This window comes from Liolophura sinensis, chromosome 9 (assembly GCF_032854445.1).
Source record: "Liolophura sinensis isolate JHLJ2023 chromosome 9, CUHK_Ljap_v2, whole genome shotgun sequence".
Classification (NCBI taxonomy): Eukaryota; Metazoa; Mollusca; class Polyplacophora; order Chitonida; family Chitonidae; genus Liolophura; species Liolophura sinensis.
Genome location: NC_088303.1, coordinates 17,585,746 through 17,601,754, shown reverse-complemented (window position 1 = coordinate 17,601,754; position 16,009 = coordinate 17,585,746). Strand labels below are relative to the sequence as shown.

The 16,009-nt window shown below is 39.2% G+C and overlaps 3 protein-coding genes across 3 annotated transcripts in view; all 3 read left to right on the top strand.

Moving 5' to 3' along the window:
- Window positions 1-6: 6 nt before the first annotated feature.
- On the top strand, window positions 7-7,957 carry LOC135475255 (uncharacterized). Its single transcript, XM_064755080.1, has 5 exons — window positions 7-468; window positions 630-783; window positions 5,083-5,967; window positions 6,948-7,064; window positions 7,756-7,957. Exons 1-5 carry the CDS (start codon window positions 103-105, stop codon window positions 7,905-7,907), a joined length of 1,674 nt encoding a protein of 557 aa, XP_064611150.1. The 5' UTR covers window positions 7-102; the 3' UTR covers window positions 7,908-7,957.
- On the top strand, window positions 2,087-4,781 carry LOC135474925 (piggyBac transposable element-derived protein 4-like). The gene is made up of 3 exons (XM_064754614.1): window positions 2,087-2,681; window positions 3,051-3,363; window positions 3,396-4,781. The coding sequence occupies exons 1-3, from the start codon at window positions 2,087-2,089 to the stop codon at window positions 3,931-3,933; spliced, it is 1,446 nt and encodes a 481-aa protein (XP_064610684.1). The 3' UTR covers window positions 3,934-4,781.
- Window positions 7,958-15,783: 7,826 nt separating the features above from the next.
- The window catches only part of LOC135474824 (L-fucose kinase-like), a 45,473-nt gene continuing 45,247 nt past the window's right edge, over window positions 15,784-16,009 (top strand). The window contains exon 1 of the mRNA XM_064754433.1: window positions 15,784-15,895. The gene's annotated coding sequence lies outside the window, so the exon portion shown is untranslated. The remainder of the gene's footprint in view (window positions 15,896-16,009) is intronic.

Sequence of the window (16,009 nt, the reverse complement as noted above, 5' to 3'; positions counted from 1 at the left end):
GTTTTAGAAGGCTCGAAAGTGAGTGGCGTCTGCTAGTATAGAAACCATCAATTTGCGACTTTCTTCACGAACTGGTTTACATAAAACTGAAAATCTTCAACGATGGACAAAAAGGGTGGAGGAGAGACAACACCGTCACCGAAACTTAAACGTGGAGGCACACTGTCGCGAGAACAGTACAATTTATTTGTGCGATATTTAACAACAAAACTTCGACCGTCAAAAAGCGAACTGAAACAAGCAAATTTGCTAGATTCACCTCAGAGTAAGCATAAACATGGCTATGGGTTGTCTGGCCGCTTTTTAGGTTGGGCGAAAAGGATGACACTTCGAGAGACTGACAATGTCCTTCTGCTGAAAAGGAATGGAAAAGAAATTTTATGTCGAGAAGATTTTGAATCGGCTGTCAGGCAAATGAACGAGTCATTTCTGGGAACTCATCTTAGTTTTTCGGTCACATTGAGAAAGGTATGTGTAGCTAACATCTCCCTTGTATTGCCAGTCCGATGAAAATAAAAATTTGAATAAAAATACTTTTTTAGGGACAATTAAGATGTGATTTTTGATGGCTGAAATTGTTCATTACTTTTAATCTTTTCTTACTTGCCTACTTTTGTTTGTTAAAATAGATGCGAGAGAAGTACACGATGGGCAAGCGTGAGTTTGGCATGAATGAGGACACCATTAGAGAAGTGCTGTTCACTTGTGTTAAAGCAGACTGCCCATGTAAAAAGGTGAAAAAAGTCCCAAGAGAAGAAGTGATTGGGCCTCAACCTATCAGAGGTACTATTTTCAAAAATTTACTCTCGTTTGCCCTGGACTTATTTAGGTTAAAGATAGGCCTAAAATATTTCATATGAGAAAATCCACTTCAACTTCAGAAATACCCTGACAGATTACATATTTGTCCAATTCTCTATATGCATACATATGCAAATAGGCTATAGTAATTCTAGTTCTGTTCGAGAAACAAGATGGTAAGTAGTGATTAGTTTTGCATCATATGCATTTGAAGAACCTACCAGGTGGTAATGAAAATTGTATTTTAAGCTTTGTCAGAGGATAGTCCTTCTATACACCTTTGAAAATGAATTTTACAACTTTACCAATGAATTTTAAAGTATGACTAAGTCTTTATTTAAAGTCTTAAAAACAATTGAAAACGAGAGTCAAAGGTTATTGATTATCCCCAATTATTATCAAGGAAAAGATTTTTATAACTTTAATGTTGCTTTCTAAAATCATTTTCTCAAACCTCTGGAGCTATTTTCAAACCTTAAAATAAAAGAGTAAATTAGCAAATCAGGGCTTCACTCTTGATGGGACTCTAATTCTCACAACTTTGTAAACTAAAACTATGAGAATCTACTTGGATTCTTGTAAAAGAGTCACATTCAAACTAATATATTATTGTTTTTTTATTGCAATAAATATACTTTGTTTATTTTTCTCATTGTTAATGTACATGGAGTCCTCAAACTCTGCATTCTTTTACATGCTTCAAAGCCTTTGAGGCAACAGAATTATGGTACTAAACTTGGAATAGGTTTTGACGAAGTTGCCAGAATCAGTGTAGAATGTGGTAGCAAATGAAAATAAAGGCTTGCACATAATGCAACATGGTACTAAATACCTTAGAAGTGGTACTTCTTGCTGTCCTGCTTGGTATTCATACTGAGAGGTTAATAGAGCAAGGAAACAGCACGGTGTCAGTATAATGTGGCTGGGTGGAGTGCCATGCCTAATATCTGTGGCATGATATTTCAGTGTTGGCAGCACTTTGACGATGGACTCGCCCTGCCACGAGAAGACACAGTAAATGTACTCAGACTTAACCCTAGTTATGGTACAGGCCGATGTCATCGGCCCGTTTCTCGCTACAGAAATGCTAGGGCCGATTTAGTCGGCCCGTTTTTGATTGGCATTTGTCTGTAGACTAATATGTCGAATGCCTTTCTAAAACGATATTTGAATGGTCCTGTACATTTGGCTTTATTATTGAAGAAGGATTTGAGTGACCAATGACAGAATTTGTTTTAAACCCAAATTGTAGACCGTGTTTTACGATAACGAGGTTGATTACAAAATGGCGGATGCAGATCCGAGCCGGCGAAGAGCTGGTGTCTTTGAAGTGTTTTCTTGGGTCACAGGCGAAGGAGAAAGTGACAGCGATAGTGACTTTGATATGCCAAATGATGGCAGTGATTCAGAATTCGATGTCATTGATAATTTGAGTTCAGATTCCGAGGGAAATGGCCGAATTTCGGATGCAGTGAGGGAAGATGGGGACGGACATGTTTTGGTGAGGAGCGGCGATTGCGAGGCACAAAATAACATCACAACCTCCGATAACCCGTGGATTATCGTACAGGAGCCGGAAAATGAGGATCATTTGGATATACATGTACCAGACTTTTCTGTGCGACATCCTGGTCCTAGAAATGCACCTGCTAGAAACTCTGACCCAATAGAATATTTCAGTTTGTATTTTGACGAGGACATGTTTGTTCATTTGGTTCGAGAGACAAATGCATACGCATGTAATTTTCTAAACGAGCCCAGCACTGTTCACTGGATTGACACTCGCCAAGCCTCACGTTTTAAGAAATGGCCAGAAAATGGGATAGGAGTGGTGGAAATGAAAAAATTTCTGGGGTTGTGCATAAACATGGGACTGATTCGTAAAACACAACTCGCTTCGTACTGGGATGTCAAAACCATCCCAGCAGACGCCGTACTTCAATTCGGTAATGTCACAAAATTTTTTTCTACTCATGACCAGAATGTTTCATGTTTGCGAACGAACTCAGCAGGCAGAACGGGGAGAGGAAGGTCACGACCCCTGGTTTAAAGTGCGTCCAGTTCTAGACTAGCTGAATGCAGCTTTCAAAAAGTATTACACACCAACCCGAGAAATCTCGATTGACGAAAGCATGATCGGCATGAAAAACAGATGTGTGTACATCCAGTGCATGCCAAACAAGCGACACGCTAGGTTTGGTGTGAAAAGGTTTGAGCTATGCGACACAAACGGTTATGTCTGTCACGTTGAACTGCGGGTAAGGAGTTAAATGTTGTCTACGATGATGGCCAAGCTCACGGCGTTGTCATGAGACTGATGGAAGTTTGTAACCTCCTTAACAAAGGGTACCATTTGTTTACGGACAATTTCTATACCAAACCAAAGCTGGCTGAAGCTCTTTTTGAGCAGAAAACACTGCTCACAGGAACTGTGCGTGTAAATAGTAAAGGGCTTTCAAAGGACGTCGCCAATGCCAGACTACAGCCAGGTGAAACTCTGTATGCAAGGAAAGACAACATTTTGACTGTTACTTTTCGGGAGAAAAAAGCCAGAGGAAACCAGTAATTCTTCTTAGCACCTTTCATAAGGCAGAGAATGTAGAGAAGGAAGTCCGAGGCAAGGTGAAGCAGAAACCAGCGATGGTGTTTCACTACAACGTTCATATTGGGGGAGTAGACCTCAGTGATAAGAAGATCTGTCACATTGCAGCTGAGCGTCCGACACATCGCTACTGGGTCAAAATTTTCAGAAACCTACTTGACATAGCAATTTTGAACTCCTATGAAGTGTACAAGCTCAACACTGATCGAGAAAAAATGTTAGACAAGCACGGTTTTGTTGTGGCAATTGTTGAGTCTCTCTGTGGCAGTTTGGAGAAGCAGCCGCCTGCAACGCCCCCTGCTCCAGAGCATCACCTCAAACTTCTTGATGGAAGGAAAGAGAGAGACTGTGTGGTGTGTAGTGACCGATATAGTGATGGGGTGAGAAAGCGATCACGGCATTGGTGCCCAGGGTGTAACGTTGGATGTCACGCAAACTGTGAGCCAAATCTTGAACATTACCCGAGACCTGCACGCGTCGGTCGAAAACGACGTGTCGCTCCAGGGGTACTCGATGAGCGCGAAATGTAACTGTAAATTATTGTAACACAGTGTTACAAAGTGTGTATCATACAGTGACTTTGAATAAGAATTCCCTGAATGACTGATTTCATTACAGAACATTATACATGATGTTGTCAACATGAACTGAACACTGAAATGACAAAAACGAACAAATGATAGTATGCGTAATTGTTTTATTTGGCCAATAACTGAGGAAATATGAAGTATTTTACATAAAACCTTGTGATTTTCTGAAAGCTGAATACATTTCCTACAAAATGAGTATGTCTGTTTTTCAATTTGGGCAAGCACTAAGGTGTGATGAGGGTTGGTAACCTCATGGTATTAATTATTCCATAATAAACGAGGCGGCCATCTTGGATCACATGACCATATAGGGGGCGCCACCGTACCAAACTATAGCTTATTTTGTAGTCCGGGTTATATGCTTCATAAATATGTATAATATTATGGGCTTCCAAAAGCTGCCTGGAATAAGATGTGGTCTCAATGAGATGTGTACATTTAAATATGAATACTTTGCCATTTAGCCATAATACATACTGCCATATATAGGGTTAATGAATCCTGTAGTGTTTGGTTGACACTTTACAGTATTTTCCATAAGATATGAATACATTCATACTAATATTTTAACATTCCAGTAATGTTAACAAGAGTTGGTCCCTTACTATCAATGCCCTTCACAGCAAACTGTCCCCTTTTGTGTTCAGACTGGATTCACACACAAGCCTCTATATTGTGATTTCTGGACATGGAATCTCATGACATTATTCACATAAACATCTTGTATGATAGATATAAATGGATGGTGAAAGTTAGTCCCAGTATACATTTAGACCTAAGTTTATTCCACGGATGGCCTTTGCTCCATGAAAGAGAACACTTCTGTTTTTTAATTTGCCGAAATTAAATTGTGTAGATACTTAGGTGCTCTGAGCTTCATTTACCACTTGTCTTTTGTAAGCCTTTGTAACATGCCTTTATGTATGTTTTTATTTGCTTCAGCTTACTGGTAGTCACTACCTCAAGAAATGAGTATATGTATGTAAAATATTAAACTGCTCAAATGGAAACTGTGACACTCCAAGGCTATTTTTAAATACATGTAGGTAATTGTACATTTTGGTTTTCCTTGTTTTTGTTTTTTGTCAGAAACCAAAAGCTGCAGTTCCCTGCCGAATAAAACTACTTCTTTGCCAGACACAGAACTAAACTCCTCTGAGCTTGAGAGAAAAGGAATGGCCTCAAATTTGTCCACACCCTCATCAGATAACAAGGTGTTTCCTACAAGCACTACAGCTGGAAATAGCAGTAAACCGTCTGTAGCTTGTTACACTGTGTTAAACTTGGCAGATATCGTCAACTTGGCCTCACAAACCATGGGACAATCTGAGGGAAATAGTGTAACAGCGAAAAACCTCATTCTTAAATATCAGAATTTTAACAACAACCTGACAAATGTGGGCACACAACTATCTCTTTCAAAGTCATTCAATCAAAGTGCAGAATTACCATCCATTGGTGCCAGATTACAGTCTTCAGATCTTAATACTGGTACCCAGTCTGGAAATCCTAATCCCACCCCTACACCAATACGGCCGGCCTCTGACCTTAGGCAGCGCTCTATTTTGTACAGAATTTGTGCTAATCAGCAAGTTTTGAACAATGCTTTATCTTTGGCCTCACCCAATAAAATGCTGCCGTGTGTGCAGAGGCAGCTGATTGGACAAGCATCCTCAGAGGTCAAGGCTGACTCCACTGATAAGGATGTACGACCATCTGGATCAAGGTCATCAATGTCAGACCTTGACTGGGAGTCCTTTACCTCACTGAGTGTATTTGCTGAGGCCTTGGGAGGTCAGACAGGACTTCAGGAATGTCTCAGTAAAGCCAGAGAAGCCAGCAATGCAAGGAAACAGGCCAACAGTTCATGTAGTCCTTCAGATAAAAGTGGACATCAGAGCATTGGAATCCCATCCTTCACAATAAGAGGCAACCTAGCTCTACCTCAACCAGACATGTGGTACTTTTATCAAGGTAACTTTAGTAACAATTAATTCAGTTGTGATAAAGATTGTTAACATGGAAAACTTGTACAAAGTAACTGAAGTCACACAGGTATCATGATCTAAATTTATTATATTGTCACACAAATGATTATTAACAAGAAAAATTTGACCAATAAATGAAGTCAAAGACATTTTAATAATAGTTATCATATGAATTAGTGTGATGGTGGGGCACACTAACCAACAGATGTTCCTGCACCTAGAAGACTTTGTGTTAATATTATGGAGGAATAAATATACTTCAGTGAATTTTATGCATTCAATGCAATAATACAGTAAAAAATTAAATATTATTTATATTCAGGTGAAATGTCAGGATTTCCTTCACTGATAAAAGTGGTATCTCACTAGCTAGAGTTAGATATCACTTTTGTTATTACTCTCGGACGCTATGACATTAAAAAGAAACATTTTGTTTTATGACGTTCTAATTGGAGTTTAGAAGAAGATACATAATACAAGCTCAGTCAACTTTAACATTTCTTATCACACAACAATACAAGACGTCATCTGCGATGTCACACTATATACACAAATCTGTGAAGGCCTACAGCTAAAACATTGCTTGAACTTGTCCAAAATCACGATATTGTCAAAATATAAATAATAAATACAACATTGCACTGTGAGAGTTGAATAGCATAAATATTTTTCTCATGAAAGGTAGAAATGATAACTCACTTGATGCTTCTCGTCTCCTAGTTTATCATTTTCACCTCTCGCGCAGAAAATGTTTATGATATTCCACCTTCATTATTCGATATCCTCTATATTCTGGCCGAAAGTTTATTTCCAGAAATAAGTGACAAAAATTTCTGGATTGAAAACTTTACTGCCTGGCTGAAGGTCAGTGACATAACCTGATATCGATGCTTTTTCTTGCACACCATTTCAATGCCTGAGTAAAGATATGCATGTAACCTGATTATTGATACATTTGACTTTCAGATATTGTAAAAGAGACCCACAGATACAAGAGATTACTCTGCGTTATTGATGACATGAAACTGGAAGTCAGACAGTCACTGATGGGAATAAAGCCAGCTACAGAACGCCTTAAAAGAAGTACTGTTTTTTTTTTTTTTCAGTGACATCATCATTTATTAAGGAATGCTTTTATGCACTAATTGTCTTATCCAATTTTTTGAAACCCCCAGTATTTTATTTGGTTTGATTGATATTAAATTTCATACTCAAGAAAATTTTGCCTAGGAACTGACCTTTAACATTAAACTCCTTTCTGGTTGTCTTCCCCCAGAATGCCTGTGCTCTTCAAACTTTTAACCACCTATGGAGTTGACAGACACATGCAAGAAATGGTCGTCAATGTGACTAAATGGATAATTTTTAATACACATTGTGAACATATCAATAAAGGTGCACCGATTGAGGTACAGCACTTTTGATATGCTTCCATTAATAATAAGGGTTTCTTCCATCTGGACTCTTTTCCTGATTATGTGCCATTACTGAAGCATTCAGACTTACAGTGTATTTACTTATTTATTTTATTGATGCTAAATACCATTCTCAAGAAATTTTCACTTGCTCAGTGCTAGTTAGGTTACTGATAGTCGAAGTGAACCAGCACATTAACTGCCTGAGACAGTGTTAGGCCTTCTGAAGTACATGTATGATGCAGTATTAAGATCTTATAATTATGTATACATGTTTATATGATAATAGTGTGCACTCAAGTTGCATGCAGCTTACCCAGTTGAAACAGAACATTTATCACTAATTTTTTGTATTGTAGAAATGGCACATGCTGAGAGCCTGATTCAGAAGTGCAAAGCCATTGCATGTCTGCGAGAAAAACTAGCCACAGACAGGAGGAAGAGGTTGCATAGTGTTAAAGCGACTGGAGATAGGAGTGATGGAACTGACAAATCCAAGCTAGCAGCTTGACAGACAAAATTGCTGTGTGTTCATGCTATGAACAGTTGTACCAGCATTAATTTTCCCTGTATTCTTTAGGATGAACAAAGAAATTGCTTTATATCAATTATGACTTTTGAATCACATGTATTTTCCTTGTATTATCTTTATGTTGCAATACACACTTTACAAAGTTGGCGGCTGTACAAAAACACATGGACCTAGCTCCCTTTTTGATGTGATGCATTTTTTTTTATTTCTTTATTTGTTTTGTATTTTTTTTAACAAAAGTGATTCTAGAGCTGTGAGGAGCTGCCTTCTACCTTGACTGGGCTCGTCCTTGGTCCAGGAAACGACCTACACTTGACCCAGTCTACTCTAATGTCACGATGTGTGTGTCTTGAAAGCATGGTTAAATGATAGGGACAGAAATAGTCTCACCTGCTTTACTAAATTGTTAAAGGTTTCTGTTGTTTTCAATTTTGCCTGGTGTGACATTGTTTGACATTTTCTGTTGTTTCCAATTTTAGCTTGTGGGACAACAATTAGCTGAAATATAGCCATAAATGACGTCATTTCGAACGCCTGTGACGTCATTCCACTATAACTGACTTACCCAAAATCATATCTGCCTGATTCATCCTCACATAGGGAACACTGTCACGCCACATCAGGAAAAGTTTGTGAAAACTGCCGAAGATTTTGATTTGGAGGACTCGTCATTTATTGGGTTAATTAGTGTTATTCAGTCATTATAAATCATTTTCAGCCATGGTGTTAGCTCTGTTTCATAGGGTATCACTCATATCATTAATATTTCTACTGGGTTTCATTTGAGACTGAAGTAGCACCTTAAATAAATAAATATACATGTATTAATAAAAATGTATGACAAAAGATAAAAAAGAAAATTAAATAAATGAAAGAAAATTATGTCTTCGATGTTGCCGTCACAATGGTGGGGGGAAAATTTTCCAGGATGGGTTGGCCAGTCATTGCTTACACAGATAATGGTTAAGTGTTTAACCTGGTCGTAGCGGTGTTTGTTATGTTACCCGATACTGCTGAGCCTTGATGCGTACCAAGAATGCGCAGCATTCAAGGGATTTGTTAAGATCCGAAACATCGCCGAATAAGGTTCGGCGGTGTGGAGTTACACAACAAACCCCAAAGTGAAGGTGATAAAAGCCTATTCTACCCCTAAAAATTTAGAAAATGTGGCAAAACTGCATATTGTATGCAGCCATTTTGTTTTACTTGCACCACAGAGGTCATGCATTTTAGAACAATCAACGGTAAGCTTATGACATATCAGTTTACCTAAATACCTCAAAGCTGCGTACGTATGACGTCGTGTCTTATTGTTGCGTGACGTAAGAATGTAAAATTTTAATTTTCACTTGTTATGACGTCATAAGGCTGAGCTCTGTGTTTCGTTTTCAACTGAGCTCTGTGTTTTTCTTTCAACGCCATGGCGTCTGGGTGTAAAATGCAAAAACAAAAACTATCTATAAACTGCGAGATAACACTTTTATCAAATCAAAACAAGTAAACAAACTCAAATTCTTTCATTTGTAAAACAAATTATTTGTTAGTCATAAACAGCATGAAATCATATTACTCGGAGAGGTAAACGTACGCCGGTGTGTTGCATGACACACTCGATGCTGTTTGAAAGGTTATCTCTAACATGTATATTTACACACGGCCCGTAGCTAACAGCAGGGTGGAATTAAGAACATACAGGACTTGACTTGCAATAACCCTCGGGCCTAAAGTTCACCAAGGTGTAATACAATTATTTTATGTTGCAAAGCAGATTCTGCATTCAAAGATCAGTCTGAATGAAGGAAATGTTAGCTTCCTTCCTAGAATTAAAGAAAAAATAAATTAACCTGCCTGGGCTGATTGATGTCTTTAAAGGATTAGTGTCCAGATTTAACTCTTGGTCCTAATTGTAATGATTATAACCTGTTTAAACTGTATATTGCCGATAGAGCTTCAGAGAAACGTAATAATGCCTTTAAATCCACCAAAACAATAAACCTACTGCCCTAGCCGATCTCCAGCCGCCCTCCCAGTACGGCACAAAGGGTGACGTTATTGATGGTCAACCAAGTCTAGCTGGCCTGTATAATCTGCGAATTTTAATCAAACGATGTCATTTTCGAGATGGATTCTAGCTACAAAGAAGCAAATACACTGCCGTATCAGTTATAACTCATAAAGGAAGACGTTTACGAGAATGACATCTCTAGCCAGACTTCAGATTCCGAGTTTTCAGACGTGGAATTTGATCATTGTCTTAGGGTTCGCACCCTACCTTGAAAACGAAAAAACATAAATAAAGGCTTGAAATGCTTTGAAAAATTAAGTGCTGCCTTGAAAAGGTCTTGGAAAATTAACATTCGTACTATGTACTAGACCGAAATTCACGAAAATGTTAAAAATGGTTATAAAATTACCTAATCACGAATAAGACCATGCACGAAAGTTGTTCGCCGAATATCTGTGCAAGGTACCAGTCAAACCATCCGTCGCTTATTCGGCTCAGCACGTCCATCTAAAGCGAGCAGTCAATTACGAAGATCTCCGATCATGGGTGCGAACGTTTGAGAGCACATGCGCGCATGTCTACCGAAATGGTTTTATGGCGGATGTTTAGTTGTATCGTCTGCAACCAAACATACGTGTGCCGGCGTGACTTTCCGCTGTGTAGCGACAATGGTCTTCAATTACAACTGGCTCAAAAACAAAAGTATAAAGACTAGCTGTGCAAACAGGCAGAAAAAGTAAGGACAGACATTGATATCGCCAAGATGGGCGAGGCCGCCTTGCAACCCCATCTTCAGGGTAAAAAACACTTGTCATATGGAAAATTGGATTCGTGGTGCAAATAGGCCTACGCCCATAACTGGACTTTTGAAGATGAACACAAGGGCACCAACAACCGCCACCACCAGCACAACAAAAACGAGTGACGGTAGGAACAAGTTCGTTTCGGGTCACAAATATTTAAAAAAAAAAAACCCACTTAATATAATCTGAATCACAATATTTACCCTCATTACCCTAGTTACAACAGCCGTATGCATCTCCTACTGACATGCTGATTGACGGAGAGTTGCACTGTCACTTCAGTCATGAACGGCCGGTCCGACTGTAAACTTTGCCAAAAAAAAAACTGAAGTACTTAGGGTCTTCTCTTAGCTCTATGCGCCAGAATAATAATAATAATAATAATAATAAAAACAACTGAACTACTTAGGGTCTTTTCTTAGCTCTATGCGCCATTTTAGCGCCAGACTTGCACTTCTATAAAAATAAAAAAAAAAAATATATGTACATTATCATTCCCTAGCGCTAAATTATCCACGAAAATAAAAGCCCAATGTAGGGCCTATCCTTTGTTTACCTTTGTTTGCCAAAATTACCGGTCAACTTCGACCAGACGACACCATGTTGTTCTCGTTTCTGCAATAACAAACACGTTTCTTGCCCGACAAGGCGAGATTTCAGAGGGGTACCTAGATTGAAATGGAATTATCGACAAAATTAAATGCATGTCTGTGACAAATGTTAAATGGAACGCTGCACAACAGATGCTGCTACAGATATCAAGTGCAGAAGATGATGGTAACAAGAGATGCCCATCCCCCCCCCCCGTTTGTTCTGATGTCGCTTTGTAACTTTCCCGTCCTTCAAGCATATTAGTAGGAGAGATACTTACTGTAACTATCATGGCATTACCCCTACATTGGCACGGTTTTTCGTTGTTTTGTTTTGTGAATAAAATTGTCAACGTCTTCCTCCATTTTATGATGCCTGTATTATTTTCGTGGATTCATTTATATCGAGTCCTGAACTATTTTAGTCAAAGGAGCTAAACCCCCTAAATATGAACAGTTACCCGACGGGACAATTATTCGGAGCTTGAAATGCAGGAGCATTGCACCGACTTTATGAGAAATTGTTGGATTTTTGGTAACAATACTGTCTTTAGGACAGTTTTGCAAGAATGAAAGCATAAGAAATAAATCAGAGGACGTTTGTGACATGTTTTTAAAAGCTAATTCATTTTATGGTTTAGTGGGATAATTTACCAAGAGTGTTCAGCATCAACAACGGACGCCAGGCCGTGTCCCGATTTCACATTTCAGAGAATCGTGTGGCACGTGCATGGGCTTTATGCATTGCAGACGACCATGTGCATTGTCCCCTGTCAATGGAAATTGATTAGCCCGAATTGGGGGCGCTAACCTGGTCTCGCATGTTCATCGACGATGTCTTTTCCGAATATTCCCGACCACTGAAGGAAAATATGCATAAAATAGAGGGGCTGTTAGAAAATGTAAAATGTATCTCAAAAATGAAATGCATACCCTTAAAACTTCATTTTCATTAAACCGTTACCGACAGCACAGTTAGTAGAGCGTCCGCTTTGGAAGCGTTAGATCCATGGTCAATCTTGGATCGGGTCACACCTAAAACTTAAAAAGAGAAAGTTGTGTCGCCCTGTGTGGGCTCTGGTGGGGCGGCTTACTTGCCCTCGGTATATTTAAAACAGAAACTGAATTAGTTTCCTTTTTTATTTTGTTGATGTTGATGAATTAATTGTTCAATATCAATCCGGAAAGAAAAACTGATTTGCCATTTTTTATTTTACACTCCGTATTAACAGAATTGCTTAATGAGTTAGAGTTAGAATTAGAGCTAAGAGTTTTTTTTAAATTGAGCAGTTCAGGTTTTTAAGTTTACGGTCTTTCCTTCTGTGCATTAATAATTTGTCGTGTGGAAATGACTGTGCGTCCGAAACCGTCAATAAACCAAACAACAACATTTCTTCTGGTTTTAAACTCTCATTTTTGGGTTCTTATAACAAGCTTTTAAATAGGTAAAGTAATACTGTTCCATGTACAGGTTGAAACACCTAAATAATGCTTTCAGTTTCCAAGAGCTTTTAAATTCTTTCAATAAAGACGTATTGTGCTTTACCACACATGGTGTTAATGAATATCTATATACTTCTATTTATGCTTTGTGGTTCACCTTGAGTATGTGAGATCATACTGAGTCAGTGTAGCGCCTGGTCATGCTACCAGTGGCTAAATCAACGGACGTTCGTCAGATAGCTGGTGAGGAGTGCATGGTTGCTGAATATCAGCATTCCTGCTGTGATTCAGTGCTTGCTGCTGTGTGAACTTGCATATCTGAAAGGTTACACTGGATAAAAGTTCTTTACTCTGTATAATGTTCCGTTCGTGTCTTGTACAATGTATATTCAAAACTAGTACTGCTTGGCCGTGATGGCGGCACCTTCGCTACAATGTACATTAGTGACTTTAAAATAATATCGGAGCGACTTGCACGACTAAGTCAAAACTTCTTCTCTACTTCAGTGATTTATTTATTTATTTATTTGATTTGTGTTTTACGCCTTAATCAAGAATATCTGACTTATACGACGGCGGTCAGCTTTGTGGTAGGAAGAAACAGATCAGAGCCCGGAGGAAACTCACGACCATCCGCAGATTGCTGGAGACCTTCGAGTGTTCGACTGGAGAGGAAGCCAGCATGAGCTGGACTTGAACTCACGGCGCCTACATTGGTGAGCGAAAGGCTCCTGGGCCATTGCGGCTTGCTTGCGTGCTTTAATCACGGAGGCCACGGAGGTTCCACTTTACTTATAATGTGTAAACATATGTTCACATACGCTTATGACAGGATGGTTTTCTCCACGTGCTGTTATGCATGATGCTTGTCCAAGATATAAATTAACAATGTTGCTCCGAAACTTAAGTTCTTTGATACAGCTGATTCATTACATCGCAGTAATCATGTACACTATGCAATGTGGGACTAGGAAATCAGCGGTCATGTGTGTATCATTGATTGTGATTGCAAAATCTGCGCATTTTGTTGGCTCAAAGGCTAGCCGGGCTCTACGTTAGGGTGTTCTTAGTAAAGAAACCTCAGCTGTACGCTTTGAGCATTCCTTCCGCTTTTCTCATCCGTTTCCAAGAATGAGTATATACAAATGGTTAGCTAGATTAGCTTTATATATAATGGAATTTTATTTTCGACGAAAGAACACGTACAAGTTTCGATGTGAGCTTTGCAAAGTAAGAGATGCATGGATGTTGCCTGGGAGCGTATTGACCAGGGAGCCCCTCGCCAATGCGGTCGCTGTGAGTTCAAGTTCAACTTATGCTGGCTTCCCGTCCGTAAGTGGGTTGGTCTGTTAGCAACCTGCGGATGGTCGTGGGTTTCTCCCCAGGCTCTGCCCGGTCTTGAGTATGGCGTAAAACACCAGTCAAATAAATAAATAAGCCAATGTTCAAGCTTAACTATTATATGGGCCCGGTTTCATAAAACCCAGGCCTATACATGCACATGAATGTGCGTTAGTAGATTGCTTCAACACTAGACTAAATCAATGTACATATACAATGATTAAGTATCCCACATAAAGTTTCAGAAGCGAACATACATTTTTATTGTTTGTGATGTTTTGTATACGATAGCGCTCCCATTTTATCAGTTTTAACCAATCGGGCGCGTGTTATTTCTATAACCCGAGAAAGCACCTTTTTCCGCTGACGACTCGAACGCAGTTTTTCGTAAACGTGGGGTGGGGCCGCTACGCGAACAATGTAATTCCGGTTTGTCTAACCATGGCCTTTCACAGCTTCCTAAGAATTCCATGCATCTATGTGGTCTATTTTTGCACGCTGTGCATGGAAGCACATGTTGACAGCGACAATTATTCATGTAATCAGCCGTCAACCAATAAGGACGTTCCGTGTCAAAACTCGCTTAGACCGTGTTAGCAGACATGGATATGAGGACATGAAGCTCTGTATAGATATTGTTTTCGCTCAGTCAGGCTTGGTTTGGAAATCCGCCATATTAACTCCAGGTCGATTGAAAACCAAGCCTCTTAACCACTCGTCCTCGGCCATCTCCGCATGTCAACTGACTGATTCAGATCAGATTGTGTGAGTGCCAAGGACATTCAAGAACAGCCCAATTTCATCCGTCGCCATTTGCACACGGGCGTGCACGGTACAGACTAAGGCCAAATGTCTTAAATGTACCACCTCCATATATTATATTTCTGACACACTGAGTTGATCAGTAAACCGACAAGGTGAATGTCAACATGATAGGGCGTGAGGTCATTTAAACTCAAAAATTAATATTTTAAATTTAACACAGTCTGTTATCTAAGTGATTCTAGAGTGTAATCTGTTGTTGCAGCGGATTATTTTGTAAAATATAACACACATAGGCCTATTCTGTTAATTCAATACACCGGTAACCATTTTATTAGACTAACAGGTTATTATGTTGAATATGATACAATACTTAAAATAACAGAAATCATTCTTGCACCACCCAGACAACATACAGACTTTCTATAAAATTTACCATGTTTTGTTTAGAGTAGCCGGCTGAATTAAGAGAAATAGTGGAATAAGCTTGTTTTACGTACAGCTATGCATGGATACAGGAAGAGAGGAATAACATTCTTGGAATAGCCCAAATATTCCTCTTTTATACATTCAGCCCATCGGTAATCGGGGGCTTTACTGTAACTTTCGGTTCGTGTTGCAGCTTAAGTACAGTACTAACATCATTACTAGAGCCTGGGACTAATTATATACCGGTAACAGATATTAGTCCATGTAAATTGAACCTACACGCCCCATATGGCTTAAGTTTTAAAAAAAAAGGGCAGCGACGATGTCTGTCATTTAGTAGACCTCAGCTTTTACTGAAAACAAAATTGTTATGAAAATATGTTTACAATACATATCATATACGAAGTTTGACTCTCGCGCCACACAGATTGCTTGGCGCATATAGACACGCACAGAAACTGGCTTCTTCTGCTTTGGGGACACGCCTATTTCGAGGTGCAGGGTGGGAGGTCGCGTACATGAACACTGTGCAGTGTTCCATTAGACGAATGCAAAAGCGGCAAACAAGCGTTTTGACAGGTTCTTGTTGATGAAGTAAGTAAGATAGACTATGAGAGGAATGGGTGAATCATCTAAATGACACAGCTTGTTACGCAAGATATTGTCCTAGAAACACGCAAACAGGAAGCGTAACAACAACAACAACGT